The 15,625-nt window shown below is 45.2% G+C and overlaps 1 protein-coding gene across 2 annotated transcripts in view; it reads left to right on the forward strand.

Annotated features, from left to right (window-relative positions):
* man2c1 (mannosidase, alpha, class 2C, member 1) overlaps positions 1-15,625 on the forward strand; it is an 88,615-nt gene that overhangs the window by 928 nt on the left and 72,062 nt on the right. For both annotated transcript variants that reach the window (XR_015074352.1, XM_085972162.1), the window contains exons 2-7: positions 1,330-1,455; positions 1,825-1,948; positions 3,482-3,552; positions 4,427-4,604; positions 6,776-6,965; positions 9,376-9,482. Coding sequence is in view for 1 of the 2 variants with exons in the window: in XM_085972162.1 (XP_085828288.1) it covers positions 1,330-1,455; positions 1,825-1,948; positions 3,482-3,552; positions 4,427-4,604; positions 6,776-6,965; positions 9,376-9,482 (796 nt within the window). In the remaining variant the exon portion in view is untranslated. The remainder of the gene's footprint in view (positions 1-1,329; positions 1,456-1,824; positions 1,949-3,481; positions 3,553-4,426; positions 4,605-6,775; positions 6,966-9,375; positions 9,483-15,625) is intronic.

Genomic DNA, 15,625 nt, shown 5'->3' on the forward strand with positions numbered 1-15,625 from the left:
GTGGATGGGGTGTCAATCAAGTGGGCTGCTTTGTCCTGGATGGTGTTGAGCTTCTTGGGTATTGTTGGAGCTGCACTCATCCAGACAAGTGGAGAGTATTCCACAATGGAGTTACTCCATACAGGTCCCCCCTGATTCAGTTACAAAAGCAAAATACTGCGGATGCTGTAACTCAAATGAAAACAGAAAATGCTGGAAACACTCAGCAGGTCAGGCAACATGGTGCTAGAGCCCTGTCACAATAAGCAGGCAGCACTGGACAGGGACCTAGTGCCATGTAGCTAAAGTTCAGTGTCCATGGAGAGGGAAACTCACTTAACGTTTCAGCTCGATGACCTTTCATCAGAACTCATTACTTCAGTGTTGGCCTTGGTTGTCCCAGGTGATATCCGACATCCTCCTTACACTGGGAGAGGAATGCAACCACACTTTAAGAAGCTTCTCTACAAATAACAGTCCAGAGCTGCAGTCTCTAACTGTGCTTTGTATGAACCTTGAAAATTAATACCCTTCCGAAAGAAGGAAAGACTTGCATTTATACAGCGCCTTTCACGACCACCAAATGTCCCAAAGCACTTTATACCAATGACGTACTTTTTGAAGTGTAGCCCCTGTTGTAATGTAGGAAACACGGCAGCCAATTTGTGCACAGCAATCTCCCAGAAACAGCAATGTGATAATGACCAGATAATCTGTTTTAGTGATGTTGATTGAGGGATAAATATTGGCTAGGACACTGGGGATAACTCCCCCGCTCTTTGAAATAGTGCCATGGGATCTTTTACGTCCACCTAAAAGCAGACGGGGCCTCGGTTTAACGTCTCATCTGAAAGACGGCACCTCCGACAGTGCAGCACTCCCTCAGCACTGCACTGCAGTGTCAGCCTAGATTTTCGCGCTCAAGTCTCTGGAGTGGGATTTTTAACCCCCATCCTTCTGACTCGGAGGCGTATATATCTATCTCTATCTATCTATCTAACTAATCATCACCTTATTTAAAGTCTCATAGTAAATACCCTTCAAGAGGCTAAGTACATTTGAAAACATCACTTTGAATAAATGGTAGCAACAAATATCATTCAAGGGGTTTGCTTGCACTGAGCGACGCTTCTGTTTGTGAAGTCAGGTAAAGATTGAACTCCCTGTTCAGTGGTGATAATTATACACTCCACCTGTATTCTACAGGGTTACGGCCCATTCAGCGAAGAGTTTGTCTTTTCTTAAACATTTTGCAGTACGATCATTGTAAAGTTTGGATAAAATTCCCTGCAGATGGCATTAATCTGTACAGCAGCAGCTGAAGACGTGTTGCCCTTGTGTCTCTTGCAGGCTGTTCGGTGCTCGCTGCCCTGTTGAATCACTCTCCTGTTTTCTGACACCGTCACGCATCCCGTACGAGGAGGCAGTGAAAAGAGATTTTACAGCTGCTAAAGTTGGAGATTCCTTTGGTCCAACGTAAGTACAGATGGGAAAGGTAGTCTGACTGACTTGAGTAATTCTTAGTTAGTTAAAAACATTCCAGGGCACATCAAGTATCCCAATTGCAAACATTCTAATACTCCCTTTTAATGAAAGTTTGTGTTAATGGAAATTTTGTTGGCACCCGTTCGGTTCAGTCCTGACTAATTTGTGCCCAGATTACGTTTTATTCAATTTTGTTAGCACTTTATTAATTACAAACCTTTTTTTAATTTAAAATTTCTATTTTTCTTATGAATTTTTGTCTTGTGCCAGGGAACTGCAAGTTGAGCGTAACAGGGAACCTGTCTGCGGACTTAAGCTGATTCTAGTTCTCACAATTGTTAATTGGTCTTTTTACTGTAGATGGTGGACATCTTGGTTCAAGGTGACACTGACCATTCCGGCAGATTGGAAAGGCAAAGAGGTGCACTTTGTGTGGGAGAGCGATGGGGAAGGAATGGTATGGCGCAACGACACTCCAGTCCAGGTATGGTAAATTCACAAACTGGTGCTAATTAATTATATAGAATATAAGCAAGAGTGTTAAAACCCGTTGAAAGGGACTGTATTATTTTTCAGTTAATAAACCTGCCCTCCAATGACTCTTGTCTAGCTCAGTGTCGTCTAATTGAAATTGCTGACTAGCCATAGATGTGGTTACGAGGATTCCCCTCTACCGTGATTGACATGGCTCTCGACCGTGTCCATTCCATTTCCCGCATTTCTGCTCTCACCCCTTCCCCTCCCTCCCAGAACCACAATCGGGTTCCCCTTGTCCTCACCTTTCACCCCACCAGCCTCCACATTCAACGGATCATCCTCTGCCATTTCCGCCACCTCCAACGTGATCCCACCACCAAACACATCTTCCCCTCACCTCCTCTTTCAGCATTCTGAAGGGACCGCTCCCTCCGCGACACCCTGGTCCACTCCTCACTCGCCCTTAACACCCCCTCCCCTTTCCACAGCATCTTCCTGTGCAAGCGCAGGAGATGCAACACCTGCCCTTTTACCTCCTCCCTTCCCTCTGTCCAGGGCCGCAAACACTCCTTCCAGGTGAAACAGCGATTTACTTGTACTTCTTGTAATCTAGTATACTGTATTCGCTGCTCACGGTGCGGTCTCCTCTACACTGGGGAGACCAAACGCAGATTGGGTGACCGCTTTGCGGAACACCTCCGTTCAGTCTGTAAGGGAGACCCCGAGCTTCCGGTCGCCTGTCACTTTAATTCTCCGCTCCACTCCCACTCTGATCTCTCCGTCCTCGGCCTCTTGCCCTGTTCCAACGAAGCTCAACGTAAGCTCGAGGAGCAGCACTTCATCTTTCGATGAGGTACTTTACAGCCTGCCGGACTCGACAGCAAGTTCAACAATTTCAGACCAAAACCTCTGCTCCTATTTTTTTCACATGGCAGCTGTTGATGATTCTGCCAGTGCCATTTACACCTCTTCTAGACTTATCTTTTGTTTCTTTACTTGCCCCATTACCATCTCCTTTTGCTTTGTACAGTCATACCTTTTGTCATTTAATCTCTCCTGCTTTCCACCCTGTCTCAGACCTTCCCTTTGGTTCTTTCCTCCCCATCCTCTTTCCCTGCCCCTGCACTTGCTTAAAATCTGTTACATCTCTAACTTTTTCCAGTTCTGACGAAAGGTCATCGACCTGAAACGTTAACTCTGTTTCTCGCTCCACAGATGCTGCCTGACCTGCTGAGTATTTCCAGCACTTTGTTTTTATTTTAAAAAGCTTCCTTCATTGTGTAATAGTATAACAGGATATCTGTGATGGATGGTATATGATAACATACAGAATCAACACGGGAATAACATCATGCACAGTTACAGAGCAAATGTTGCAACTAGCTGTTTAACCATTGCCCTGCTGATGTTGAACTCTGCAAAGGTACGCAGCAAATTCTGGGCACTGGATCTGTACAAAAGCCTAAAGGGGAATCAGCCTCTTTAAAACATAGTGGTTTTTCTTGGTGTTTTAATCTTCTAAAATTAATTATGGCCCCAGGGACTGACCAAAGAAGGGGAGAAGATCAGCTACATCCTGACAGAGAATCTCACGGATGAAGAACCTCACAGGTCAGCATTTGTATCCATTCAGCTTCGGGCTATTGTATACTCCATGGTTCTCTTGCGATTGGTTTCAATGTACCCTGTAATAAAGTGCACCTCAGAGTAGAAGGGTAATTCTCTTGGGTAAATACTGTAACTAATGGGCTCTTGCCCACAGAATTCCTTCATCAGCTCCATTTTATTTTTCAAAATTATGGATGAACAAAAAGCTCTCTGCCTCTGGCTCACCCTCTCTGCCTCTCTATGTCTCCCTGTTCTCTCCATGTTAATATTGGCATCTTTTAGTCAGAAGCAGGCTTAAGCTTGACCTTGCTACGAGAATGCAATGACCACCTCTTTGCTGTCAAAAGCTTATGTTTGTGTCTTTTAGAGCAAGACATTGACTGGCATTATCTTAATACCTTAGGAAGCATTCTGTAGGGGAAAATCTTGGCTATCTTGATATCTCAGGGTAGGGAACATTTTAGTGTATATAGTTTTACTATTTCAGGTGAAGTTTGTTAGAAAACTACCCTTCAGCCTTGGCACATGAGTGAGATCCAATCTGAGTGGTACGCTGGTAATTCCCCCCCCCCCCCCCCCCACCTCAAATGGAGAATTGGGCAGCTAATTTTGTTAATCTTGACCAGGTTGTCTAAGTGAAGGAGGGGAAGTGGCTGGAGGGAGATAAGGAGATGCAGTAAGAGGATGATCTTTGTGCTCGGCTCATATCCTACAATTAGGTCATTCAATAAATGGTATGGTTGCTATCCAAGGACATGTCTACGTGCTGGTCTTTCTACTTTATCTAGTGACTGCCGATGGTTGTAGTTGGCCAACTTTGCTGGAGGCGGAGACAAATTTACCGCAGGCACGTGTATTTTATTTTTACTCTCTGCAGCTTGGAGCTGTACGTGGAGCTGGCGTGCAATGGATTGTTTGGAGCAGGCCAGGGCTCCATGATTTCACCCCCTGACCCATACCGCAAGTTCACTCTCTACAAGGCCGAGCTGGTTGTCTTCAACAGGGACGTTCATGAGCTGCTGATTGACTTCGAGATCCTCTCTGATATGACGAAGGTATGGCAGTGTGTCTGAATATCAGATCTTTCGGGGCAGGAAGAGGCAAGGGAAGCACTCTGAGATTGGTCATGGGCTCACAGCGTCTCTGAACTGGGACCAATGGGTTGGAGATTGAGGGGAGAGAGAGTCACTGTTGAGATAGTTTTTGGGGACGCTGGAACTGTTTGCTCTGTTAAAAACCTAGATGTCACTTTGCTTTCCCTATTTAAAAAAAAAAAAATCTATCAGCTGTGAAGTATAAAATTAACCATTTTTTAATGTAGACGTTCAGAACCTCCAGGATAGTAAGCCTTTAGTCCCTGCTGGGAATGTACTGCAAATTAGTGCAGTATTTGGAAAGAATGTGCGCAATGTAAATTGTTGCCTTTAGCCCTGACTGAAATGATCCCATGGTCAGTAAGACTGGGTTTGACTGTTTTGCATCTTTTTTAATCAAGGACATTTTTTTTTTTTTACCCCAGTGAAGAAAGTAGGAACAAACTTGGTGTCAGCTGTGGCTCACTGGTAGGTCTCTCACCTCTGACTCAGAAGGTTGTGGGTTCAAGTCCCACTCCCAAAAACTTGAGCACAAAAATCTAAGCTGACAACTCGGCGCTGTCGGAGTCGCCGTCTTTCAGCTGCGACGTTAAACTCGGGGCCCCATCTGCCCCCTCGGGTGGATGTAAAACGATTTCGAAGAAGAACAAGGGAGTTTCTGGCCAACATTTATCCCTCAACCAACATCACTAAAACAGATGATCTGGTCACCATCACATTCCCTTCATTACAACCGTGGCTGAACTTCAAAAAGTACTTCATTGGCTGTAAAGCACTGAGGTCGTGAAAGGCCCTATATAAATGCAAGGCTTTTCTTTCTATTTTTATACCGCCCTTCATGACCCTAGGATGTCCCAACGTGCGTCACAACCAAATAAAATACTTTTTTTGAAGTGTTTCCACTGTTGTAACGTAGGGGAACACGGCAGCCAATTTGCACACAGCAAGGTACCACAAACAGCAATTCGATAAATAACCAGAGAATCTGTTGATTATCTGTTTCTGGGAGAAAAGTTTTAAAATATAAAGGGAAAATAACTCTTTTGCAAAAATGGCAAGCAGAGAGTTAATGTTCAATAAGATTGAGCAAATGTTCTTTAGATGAAAAAAATGCAACACCCACGTTCATTGTGGTTCCAAAATACTGGAAAACGCACCAGATAAACTATAAAAAAATCAAAATTTTCTGGGGGTACACACTACAGTCCCCATGAAAATAAATGTTATGCTTTTAATACTTGTATTTACCTTCAGGCTTTTATACAATTATAGTAAGAAAAAAACTGCAAATGTTGGAAGTTTGAATTAAAAACAGAACTCGGTTAGAGCTTTTACCCAGAAAATCCAGCGGCCTTTTCTCTTTACAAATTCCATCTAACCTGCTGTGTGTTTCCGCCCTATTTCTGCTTTCATTTAGTATGCGAATGTTTGGTTTTTTTCTTCCTTGAGTAAGACTGGAGGAATGCCGGGCATAATTGCAGCCTTAGTTATAAGCACGTGTCCCACTGCACTTTCAGTGTAACTACTTGCTTTTACACGTCATTGGCTCGTATTCAAGACCATTTGGAATTGTCAAATTTGATTTTGAAATGTGAGTCAGTTTTCTCTAAGGTGGCATTTTTACTTATCACGCCTCTCACCAGCTGCTTTCGGAACATTACCGGGGACAAATGACAACCTGTTCCACTCCATCACGGGTGGTATAAGGTGCAGAGAGGCCCGTGAAAGGGAATAAAATACCTTGAAAGAGGGAATGTCACTTTTAATAAGCCTTCGCGTACAGCTCCTTGACGTAAGAAAACTACTAGGCACTCGGTCTAAGCGTTAAACAAAGCTTTAATCAACTGTTTTACAACATGGCGGTCTAGTTGTGTCCTTCACTAGTTCCTGTTAATGTCCTGTGCAAGCTGAGGCCGTGCCTGAGTATTTATACTCTCCCTGGACAGCGCCACCCGTAGGCCGCTCAGTATTATTTCATAAGTCTTTCATGAATGACTGACTGATTCATGTCATTCCTTCTATCTGAACACGTTCTGTGAGCGTACCATTGATTTCAACGGTAACAAGTTATGGAATCCTATAGCTTTTAGTATTAATATCTATCTGTTCCCTCTTTTCCTCCCCTCCCTCAGCTTCTTGGCAATGAGAATCAGCGTAGCTATCAAGCATTGTACACCGCCAATAAGATGGTGAATGCCTGTGACGTTGCAGACCCGAGCACCTTTGCAGAAGTTCACCGATTGGCCAGTGCTTTTCTTCAGCAGCAGAATGGCGAGAGTCAGCACACCGTGCATGCAATGGGACACTGCCACATTGATACAGGTCAGAGAAGATTTACATACAGTCAGTCACTGAAGAGTAACAGAGTTTACATTTAAATGTAAACAATGGTTATAAAATGTATCCCTTTGCGTTCACAATTTATATAAATTTTATCCCTCTGATTATAGCCTTACAGTCACTCCTGGGGTATTCATTATTCTATAGTTCAAGTCACACTCCAGAGACTTGAGCACAGAAATCTAGGCTGACACTCCAGTGCAGCGCTGAGGGAGTGCTGCACTGTCGGAGGTGCCGTCTTTCGGATGAGCGGTTAAACCGAGCCTGCTCTCTCAGGTGGATGTAAAAGATCCCAAGGTACTATTTCGCAGGAGAGTTATCCCCGGTATCCTGGCCAATATTTATCCCTCAATCAACATCACGAATACAGATTATCTGGTCATTATCACATTGCTGTTTGTGGGAGCTTGCTGTACGCAAACTGGCTGCCACGTTTCCCACATTACAACACTTCAAAAAGTACTTCATTGGCTGTAAAGCGCTTTGGGATGTCCAGTGGTCGTGAAAGGTGCTATATAAATGCAAGTCTTTTCTTTATTTGCAAACCATCTAAGCCCTTGATTGGTCTACAGCCTGCAATGCATCCCAAGTATTTAGTGTTCTGTATGTAAGCTGTCAGAATACTTCAGTTAAATTACAACCTGTAACTCAATCTCTGGTGCCCAATGTATATTCTGTAGGTAGAAATTGCGACACTCCACTGCTGTCATGGAGCCTGACTAAGTAAAATCCAATCCAGCAGTTCAGATGGTTTACAGGAAACTTTTTTTTATCCGTCACGGACGGGACCGACGTGGTGCCGGTTCATCAAAAATTCTGGATAATCGAAAGCTATAGTAAAAGATACGGAGCTGAGAGCTCCGTATAAAGCAACAAACTCTGTTGCTTCAGAACAATGACCACAAGTTGCAAGCGTCTCTGTAGCTTAGCAACAGCTGCAGCCACACCCTTGCACAGCAACAAATGGAGGAAGGCAAGTAATAAAAGTTACCTGAACCTACTCCTGAATTTTGCCGGTTAACCGAGATTCCCGGTTATTTAGGTGCCCGTAAATCGAAAGTTTCCTGTATATAGAAATAATGAATACCTAGGTTAAGTTACAGGATATAATCTAATTTGAGAGGATTATATGGCTGGTAATGTACAGTACAAGGGTAGAAATCACTGCTAGTACGGAGAATTGTTCGACACAAGCGTGAACCACAGACTCTGGCCTGCAGTGTTGTAGCCCTATCTCCAGTCTATGGTTGTAGCGAGTGAGGCTCTAGGATGGATGCCGGCCGTGATTCAGTGGTAGCACTCTCTCTCCTGAGTCAGAAGGTTGTGAGTTGAAGTCTCACTCCAGAGTCTTGAGCCCGTAATCTAGGCTGACACTTCAGTGCACTGTCGGAGGTGCCGTCTTTCGAATGCGACGTTAAACCGAGGCCCTGTCTGTCCTCTCAAGTGGACGTAAACGATCTTGTGTCACTATTCGAAGAAGAGCACGGGAGTTCTCCCGGTCTCCTGCCAATATTTTTCACTCAACCAGCACCTAAAAAACAGATTATCTGGTCATTATCTCATTGCTGTTTGTGGGACCTTGCTGTGCACAATTTGCTGCCACGTTTCCTGCATTACAACAGTGACTACACTTCAAAAAGTACTTCATTGGCTGTAAAGCATTTGGGGACAGTCCTGAGATTGCAAAAGGCGCTATAGAAATACGAGTAGGCAGCTCATCTTGAATCTCTCCCGAGTTTTATTTCCATTGAAGTCAATCGGGAGAGATTTGAAATGGACTGCCGATTCATTATCATCCGTTTTACAGTATCGCACAAAGTCAAATTCTAATTCATAGAATCTTACAGCACAGAAGGAGGCCATTCGGCCCATCGTGCCTGTGCCAGTGGGGCCTCTTTAGGCCACTAAATCAATGAATGGACAGCAGCTCTGTATCCTTTACTCCTTGTCCTGCTTGACTGCACGTGTTGCTTGTGTTCCCTTGAATATAGAAGATTATGGTTTGATCCAACTGGTAGATAGAGAGAAACTATCTTCTCTGGTGGGGGGAGTCCAGAACAAGGGGGCATAACCTTAAAATTAGAGCTAGGCCGTCAGGGGTGATGTCAGGAAGCACCTCTTCACACAAAGGGTAATGGAAATCTGGAACTCACTTCCCCCAAAAAAACTTGAGGCTGGAGGGTCAATTGAAAATTTCGAAGCTGAAATCGATAGATTTTTGTTCGGTACGTGTATTAAGGGCTACGGAACCAAGGCGGTTAAATGGAGTTAAGACCGAGATCAGCAATTGAATGGAGGAGCAGGCTCGAGCGGCTGAATGGCCTCCTCCTGTTCCTATGAGCTCGGTATGATTTGCGTTGAGTATATTTTTAAGAGGTTTTTTGTTAAACAGCCTGGCTGTGGCCATATGAAGAGACCATTCGGAAGTGTGCTCGGAGCTGGGTATCTGCGGTGCGCCTCATGGAGAAAAACCCAAGCTTCATCTTTACTTGCTCGCAGGTAAGATAGGTGTCGATTGCCCCCAACCCCCTCATGACCACTCTGTAATCAGCAAGTAGGAAGAGTTCAAGTGGGTGAAATAAGTTGCATCTGTCTCTGATTTTTCTTTTTCCAATGTTGCCTTCAGAACGAAGCAGCAACTCCAATCAAACTCCACCGTGGCCCCAGGCTTGCGTCTGAACTTGTGTGACTTTTTTTTGGCATCCATTTGTTAGTTCAGTTTTGGTGGGGGTGTTGCATAGGATCCGAGAGGTGTTCAAGCTGATTAAAGGATTTGATAGGGTGGATAGAGAGGAACTACTCTCAATTTACTGGCGCCTAAATAACCGGAAATCTCTGTTAACCAGCAAAATTCAGGAGTAGGTTCAGGTAAGTTTTACTTCATATTAGTGGCCGTTCCTGGATCTGTGGTTGTGTAACCGGGGTTCCTGCACCTGTTGCTAAGCAACAGGGTCGCCTGGATCTTGTGGCCGGGGTTCCTGCACCTGTTGCTAAGCAACAGGGATGCCTGGATCCTGTGGCTGGGATTCCTGCACCTGTTGCTAAGCAACAGGGAAGCCTGGCTCTGTTGCTGTGTACGGGGCTCTCGTACCTTTTACTATACCTCTCTGTAATCCGGACTTTTTGATAAACCGGCACCACGCCGGTCCTGTCGGTGCCGGATAAAAAAGTTTCCTGTATTTCCTCTGGTGAGAGCTACCAATCTCTGCCGCACTGTCTTGGGGAGGCACCAAGTAAGGTGCTTCCCATCAGTATGGGAGGGAATGTTACTCTAGGCCCCTCTGGCACACCTCCTGAAAAGCTGAATTTACAGCAACGTGGTCAAGAACAGGGAGCAGTTCAACTGCACCTTCATGACCAGGTATGTTACAAGAAAAAAGCAGAAATAGCTTTTTAATATAAAAATCTCTGGGAGCGGCTGGTCAGTCAGAACATTTGTTGTAAGCTGTCTCCCGACACGGATCATTATGGCTCAGCCCTTACAGCCCGAATGATCGACATGTGGTGGGGGGGGGGGGGGTGGTGACAGCTACGATCTTCCTGCTCAGCCGATGGAACAGAACCGATGTGAATGTGAACGCCACAGAATTTTCAGATTTTGTTACTTTTGCCGAATTCGCCAATCCGGCAGCTTCACGAGAAGAGAAAATGTAGCAAATTGGATTTAGTGCATCGATTCAGTGTTGAATGTAATCATTCAAATTCTTAAAAGCTCATTTAAAATAGGCATTAAGTCTAACCTTCGAAATATATATCTATCTCTTAATTATCATTTTCATCCAGAAATTATGGTTTTCCCCCAAATTTAGTCCTATACCACTGCTGGTTGAGAGAAGTGGGCAGGTGACTTCTCCCCTGGCCTTTGCTAATGTAATTAGCCTCTAGTAATGCAAGAATGACTTCAGTTGAGTCACGTTCCCGCGCAGGCTGCTCACTGGCTTTTACATTGTAGGTACCGCACACGCACGCACAAAAATTTGAATGGACCACGCATCGGGGGAGGCAGGCCACGCATCGGGGGAGGCAGGCCACGCATCGGGGGAGGCAGGCCACGCATGAGGCAGTGCGGCTTATGGGGGACATTGCAATTGACTTGGCCCCTCAAATTTCCTTCCTCCCCCTTGGAAGCTGTCTTGTATTTCTTTAACGTCTCCTTCTAAAGACCTCGCTGAGATTAGGAAGCTGCACTGGTACACCAACACTCTACCCCATCCACATTTTTTCCTTATTCCCTCTTTCTTTTTTCCTCCCTTTCTCGTGAAGTCTTTAACTTGTGCTGAGGTACACTTGCACAAATACCTCTTTCCCCCCCCCCCAGTGGATATTCTTCATGTTTGAGCCTGGGAGGTGAATATTGGTGGGCTATTTGACAGTTAGGAGGAAGGCAGTTCATAGAATTTACTGCACAGAAGGAGGCCCTTTGGCCCATCATGCATGTGTTCGTGCTAGCTCTTCAGTTGGAGATGTTGAGGGTGAAATTGTTCTTCAGCAATAGCTCAAAACGGGCATAGCAAATCGGCAGCCCGTTTTACACCCCACCGATGATTTTTCTTCCTCATTGACTTCAATGGCCTCGTTTACATGCCGACTTCTTGTAGACACTATCTGCCACTATTGGTGATTAATATTGGCCCCACCTCGTCACCATCCTAGATTCCTTGACTCTTTAACTTTAGTGTTCTGTTTGACTTGAAATTGGAACAACACATCCAGTCCATCACCAAGACAGCACACTTCCACCTCTGCATCATTGCCTCCCTTTGCCCCCATCTCATCTGCACCATTGCCAAAACCGCCATCCAGGCCTTCATTACCCGAAGCCTTGATTTCTCAAACGCTCTTCTCGCCAGCCTTCTAACCTCAACCCCGCTCAAACTTCAGGTTATCCAAAACTTGTATCCAGTTCCACTCGGAAATCACCCCTGCATCTCCCGACTTCCAGTGCACTGAATCAAATATCCTCACCTTATTGAAAAATCCCTCTTGTGGCCTCCTCCCAACCCATATTGGTATCATGCTTGACTAAACTGCTGGAATTTTTTGAGGATGTAATTGGTAGAATAGATAAGGGAGAACCAGTGGATGTGGTGTATTTGGACTTTCAGAAGGCTTTCGATAAGGTCCCGCATAAGAGATTAGCGTGTAAAGTTAAAGCACATGGGATTGGGGGTAAGGTACTGTCTTGGATAGAGAACTGGTTGGCAGACACGAAGCAAAGAGTTGGAATAAATGGGTCTTTTTCCGAGTGGCAGGCAGTGACTAGTGGGGTACCGCAGGGATTGGTGCTGGGACCCCAGCTATTCACAATATATATTAATGATCTAGACGAGGGACCTAGATGTAATATCTCCAAGTTTGCAGACGACACAAAGCTGGGTGGGCGTGTGTGCTGTGAGGAGGATGCCGAGAAACTCCAGTATGATTTGGACAGGTTGGGTGATTGGGCAGATGCATGGCAAATGCAGTATAATGTGGATAAATGCGAGGTTATCCACTTCGGTGGCAAAAACAGGAAGACTGATTATTATCTGAACGGCAATAGATTGGGAAAAGGGGAAGTGCAACGAGACCTGGGTGCCCTTGTGCACCAGTCGCTGAAGGTAAGCATGCAGGTGCAGCAGGCGGTTAAGAAGGCAAATGGTATGTTGGCCTTCATAGCGAAAGGATTCGAGTACAGGAGCAAGGATGTCTTGCTGCAGTTGTACAGGGCATTGGTGAGACCACATCTTGAGTATTGTGTGCAGTTTTGGTCGCCTTATCTGAGGAAGGATGTGCTTGCCATGGAGGGAGTGCAGCGAAGATTCACCAGACTGATACCTGGGATGGCAGGAATGACATCTGAGGAGAGATTGGGTCGATTAGGCTTATATTCACTAGAGTTTAGAAGAATGAGAGGGGATCTCATTGAAACTTATAAAATTCTAACAGGACTAGACAGACTAGATGTAGGAAGGATGTTCCCGATGGCGGGGGAGTCCAGAACCAGGGGTCACAGTCTAAGGATAAGGGGTAAGCAATTTAGGACTGAGATGAGGAGGAATTTCTTCACCCAGAGAGTGGTGAACCTGTGGAATTCTCTGCCACACAGGGCAGTTGAGGCCAACTCATTAAATATATTCAAGAAGGAGTTGGATATATTTCTTAAGGCTAAAGGGATCAAGGGATATGGGGAGAAAGCAGGGACAGGGTACTGAATTTGGATGATCAGCCATGTTCTCATTAAATGGCAGAGCGGGCTCGAGGGGCCGATTGGCCTACTCCTGCTCCTATCTTCTATGTTTCTATATCAGGTGTTTGTCCAACTCTGGCCGCCTTCCAATATTCAACGCCGTCGCTTTCACCCCTGATGTTTCTCACTTGGTGGTAATGCTTTCAGCTGTCCAGGCCCTACGCTCTGGGTCTTTCTCCTTAAACGTTTTGTCCTTGCAACCTCCCTCCCTGCCTTTTGAAAGTCTCTCTTAATTCTTCTACTGTTTTCTCCTCAGTGAACCGTCTTACTACAGGAATCTTTGAGTTATCTGGAGGCTAAATGTCCGGCAAGCTAAAATCAGGAGCCGTTTTTTTTCTTTTCGTTGTTTTTTTCTCAACAGTCAAGCTCTGCAAGGTCTGTAGCTAAGCAACAGCTTCAGCTAGAGACGTTACAGAGACGCTTGTCGACTGTTCAGGAGCAGGGTTTGTTGATTCACACGGAGCTGAAAATCTCCGTATGCTTCAACATTAGCGCTGGAGTGTCCGGCAGTTTTGAGGGAACGGCAACAGCTCGGTCCCGTACCGGTGCCGGATAGCACAAAGTTTCCTGTATTGCATTTGTAAAGCACCATTTAATGTAAGTTGGTGCCTCGATGATGCAGTCTCTGATGCTTGCCACGGGATTGCACTGTTAACAAGCTTCCTCTTTTGAAATATATTAGTGCAGCTTCCGCTTTCAGCCACTGAGCGGCTCTGTGCAGAACTGCGGTAAACCCAGCGGCAGGAACCAGGCACGATTGATGGCTGGATATTTTGTAGTGCAAACTAAAATTAAAAGCTCAACCACTAGAGGGAATGAAGAAAGCAGTTTGCAAAGTGGGCATTATTGTGACTATCTGGATTATTAACTATTCACGAACATTTACGCCTTGTGCAACTTCAAGAATAAATCTGACCCTTGATTACCTTGTGTTTTTATTTTCTCTGGCTCATCGCCAAGGGATGTCTGTGCTGGGAATGGAAATTTATTCCATTTTTGCATTCAAAGTCAGCATCAAATACTTGTACTTCAGAGGGTTGGATGTTGGATAAAGCTCCTTCAACTCTTGCTTAACCTCCCAAACCCACGGCCTCTACCACCTAGAAGGACAAGGGCAGCAGACGCATGGGAACACCACCACCTCCAAGTCGCACACCATCCTGACTTGGAAATATATCGCCATTCCTTCATCGTCGCTGGGTCAAAATCCTGGAACTCCCTCCCTAACAGCACTGTGGGAGTAGCTTCACCACACGGACTGCAGCGGTTCAAGAAGGCGGCTCACCACCCCCTTCTCAAGGGCAATTAGGAATGGGCAATAAATGCTGGTCTTGCCAACGACACCCACATCCTGTGAACAAATTTTCTTTTTAAAGGCACCGTCTGGTTACTTACGGCATGGGTCTGATTAAGGGCGAAGTTCCCTGTACTCTGTTCCAGCAGCGTGTTTCAAACTCAACTTCAGAAATGCAACAATGATTCCGTTTCCCGTAGCGGGCGTCCTTGTAGCGTCTGCAAGTGATGAATTATGAGTTGTATTGGGGGCTCTTGCTGCCATTATAAACATATACAAAGCAGGATGATAAAAGACCAGCAGGCCCCTGCATGCTCACCATCGACCTATCCTATAATCATGGGGAAGAAAAAAAAATAAACTGCAGCCAATTCAAGAAAAACTGATTCCCTAAGGGCCTGCAGTTGCCCATAACTCCTCGTAGTCATATAGGAACAGGATTCAGCCCCTCGACCCTGTTCCGCCATTCAGTGAGATCATGGCTGATCTGCGACCTAACTCCATATACAGGAAACCCTCCCCAACCGCGGGGGATACGTCCCTGAAAACCCCCGTGGTCAGTAAAACTGCGGTTGGCAAATACAGTATAAATGTTCAAATAACACAATAAAAAAGAATATAAAAGCAATAAAATCATTTACCTTAATCCCAAATTAAAAACCGCGTATACGCAAAATTCACTGCCGCGGTTGGCAAAAGTTGTCGCGGAGAGGAAACCGTGTATACTTGAAATCCGCGTATGGCAAAACCACGGTTGGGGCAGGATTCCTGTACCCGCCTTTGGCCCATACCCCTTAATACCTTTGGTTAACAGAAAGTTATCAATCTCCGCTTTAAAATTAACAATTGATCCAGCATCAATTGCCGTTTGCGGAAGAGAGTTCCAAACTTCTACCACCCTTTGTGTGTAGAAGTGTTTTCTAATTCCACTCCTGAAGGGTCTGGCTCTAATTTTTAGACTGTGCCCCCAGTCCTAGAATCCCCAACCAGCGGAAATAGTTTCTCTCTATCTACTCTATCTGTTCCCCTTAATATCTTGAAAACTTTGATCAGATCACCCCTTAACCTTCTAAATTCAAGGGAATACCCTAGTTTGTGTAATCTCTCCTCGTAACTTAA

The sequence above is a fragment of the Somniosus microcephalus genome, chromosome 32, assembly GCF_052327205.1.
Source record: "Somniosus microcephalus isolate GS21.2 chromosome 32, FLI_Smic_1.0, whole genome shotgun sequence".
Taxonomy (NCBI): domain Eukaryota; kingdom Metazoa; phylum Chordata; class Chondrichthyes; order Squaliformes; family Somniosidae; genus Somniosus; species Somniosus microcephalus.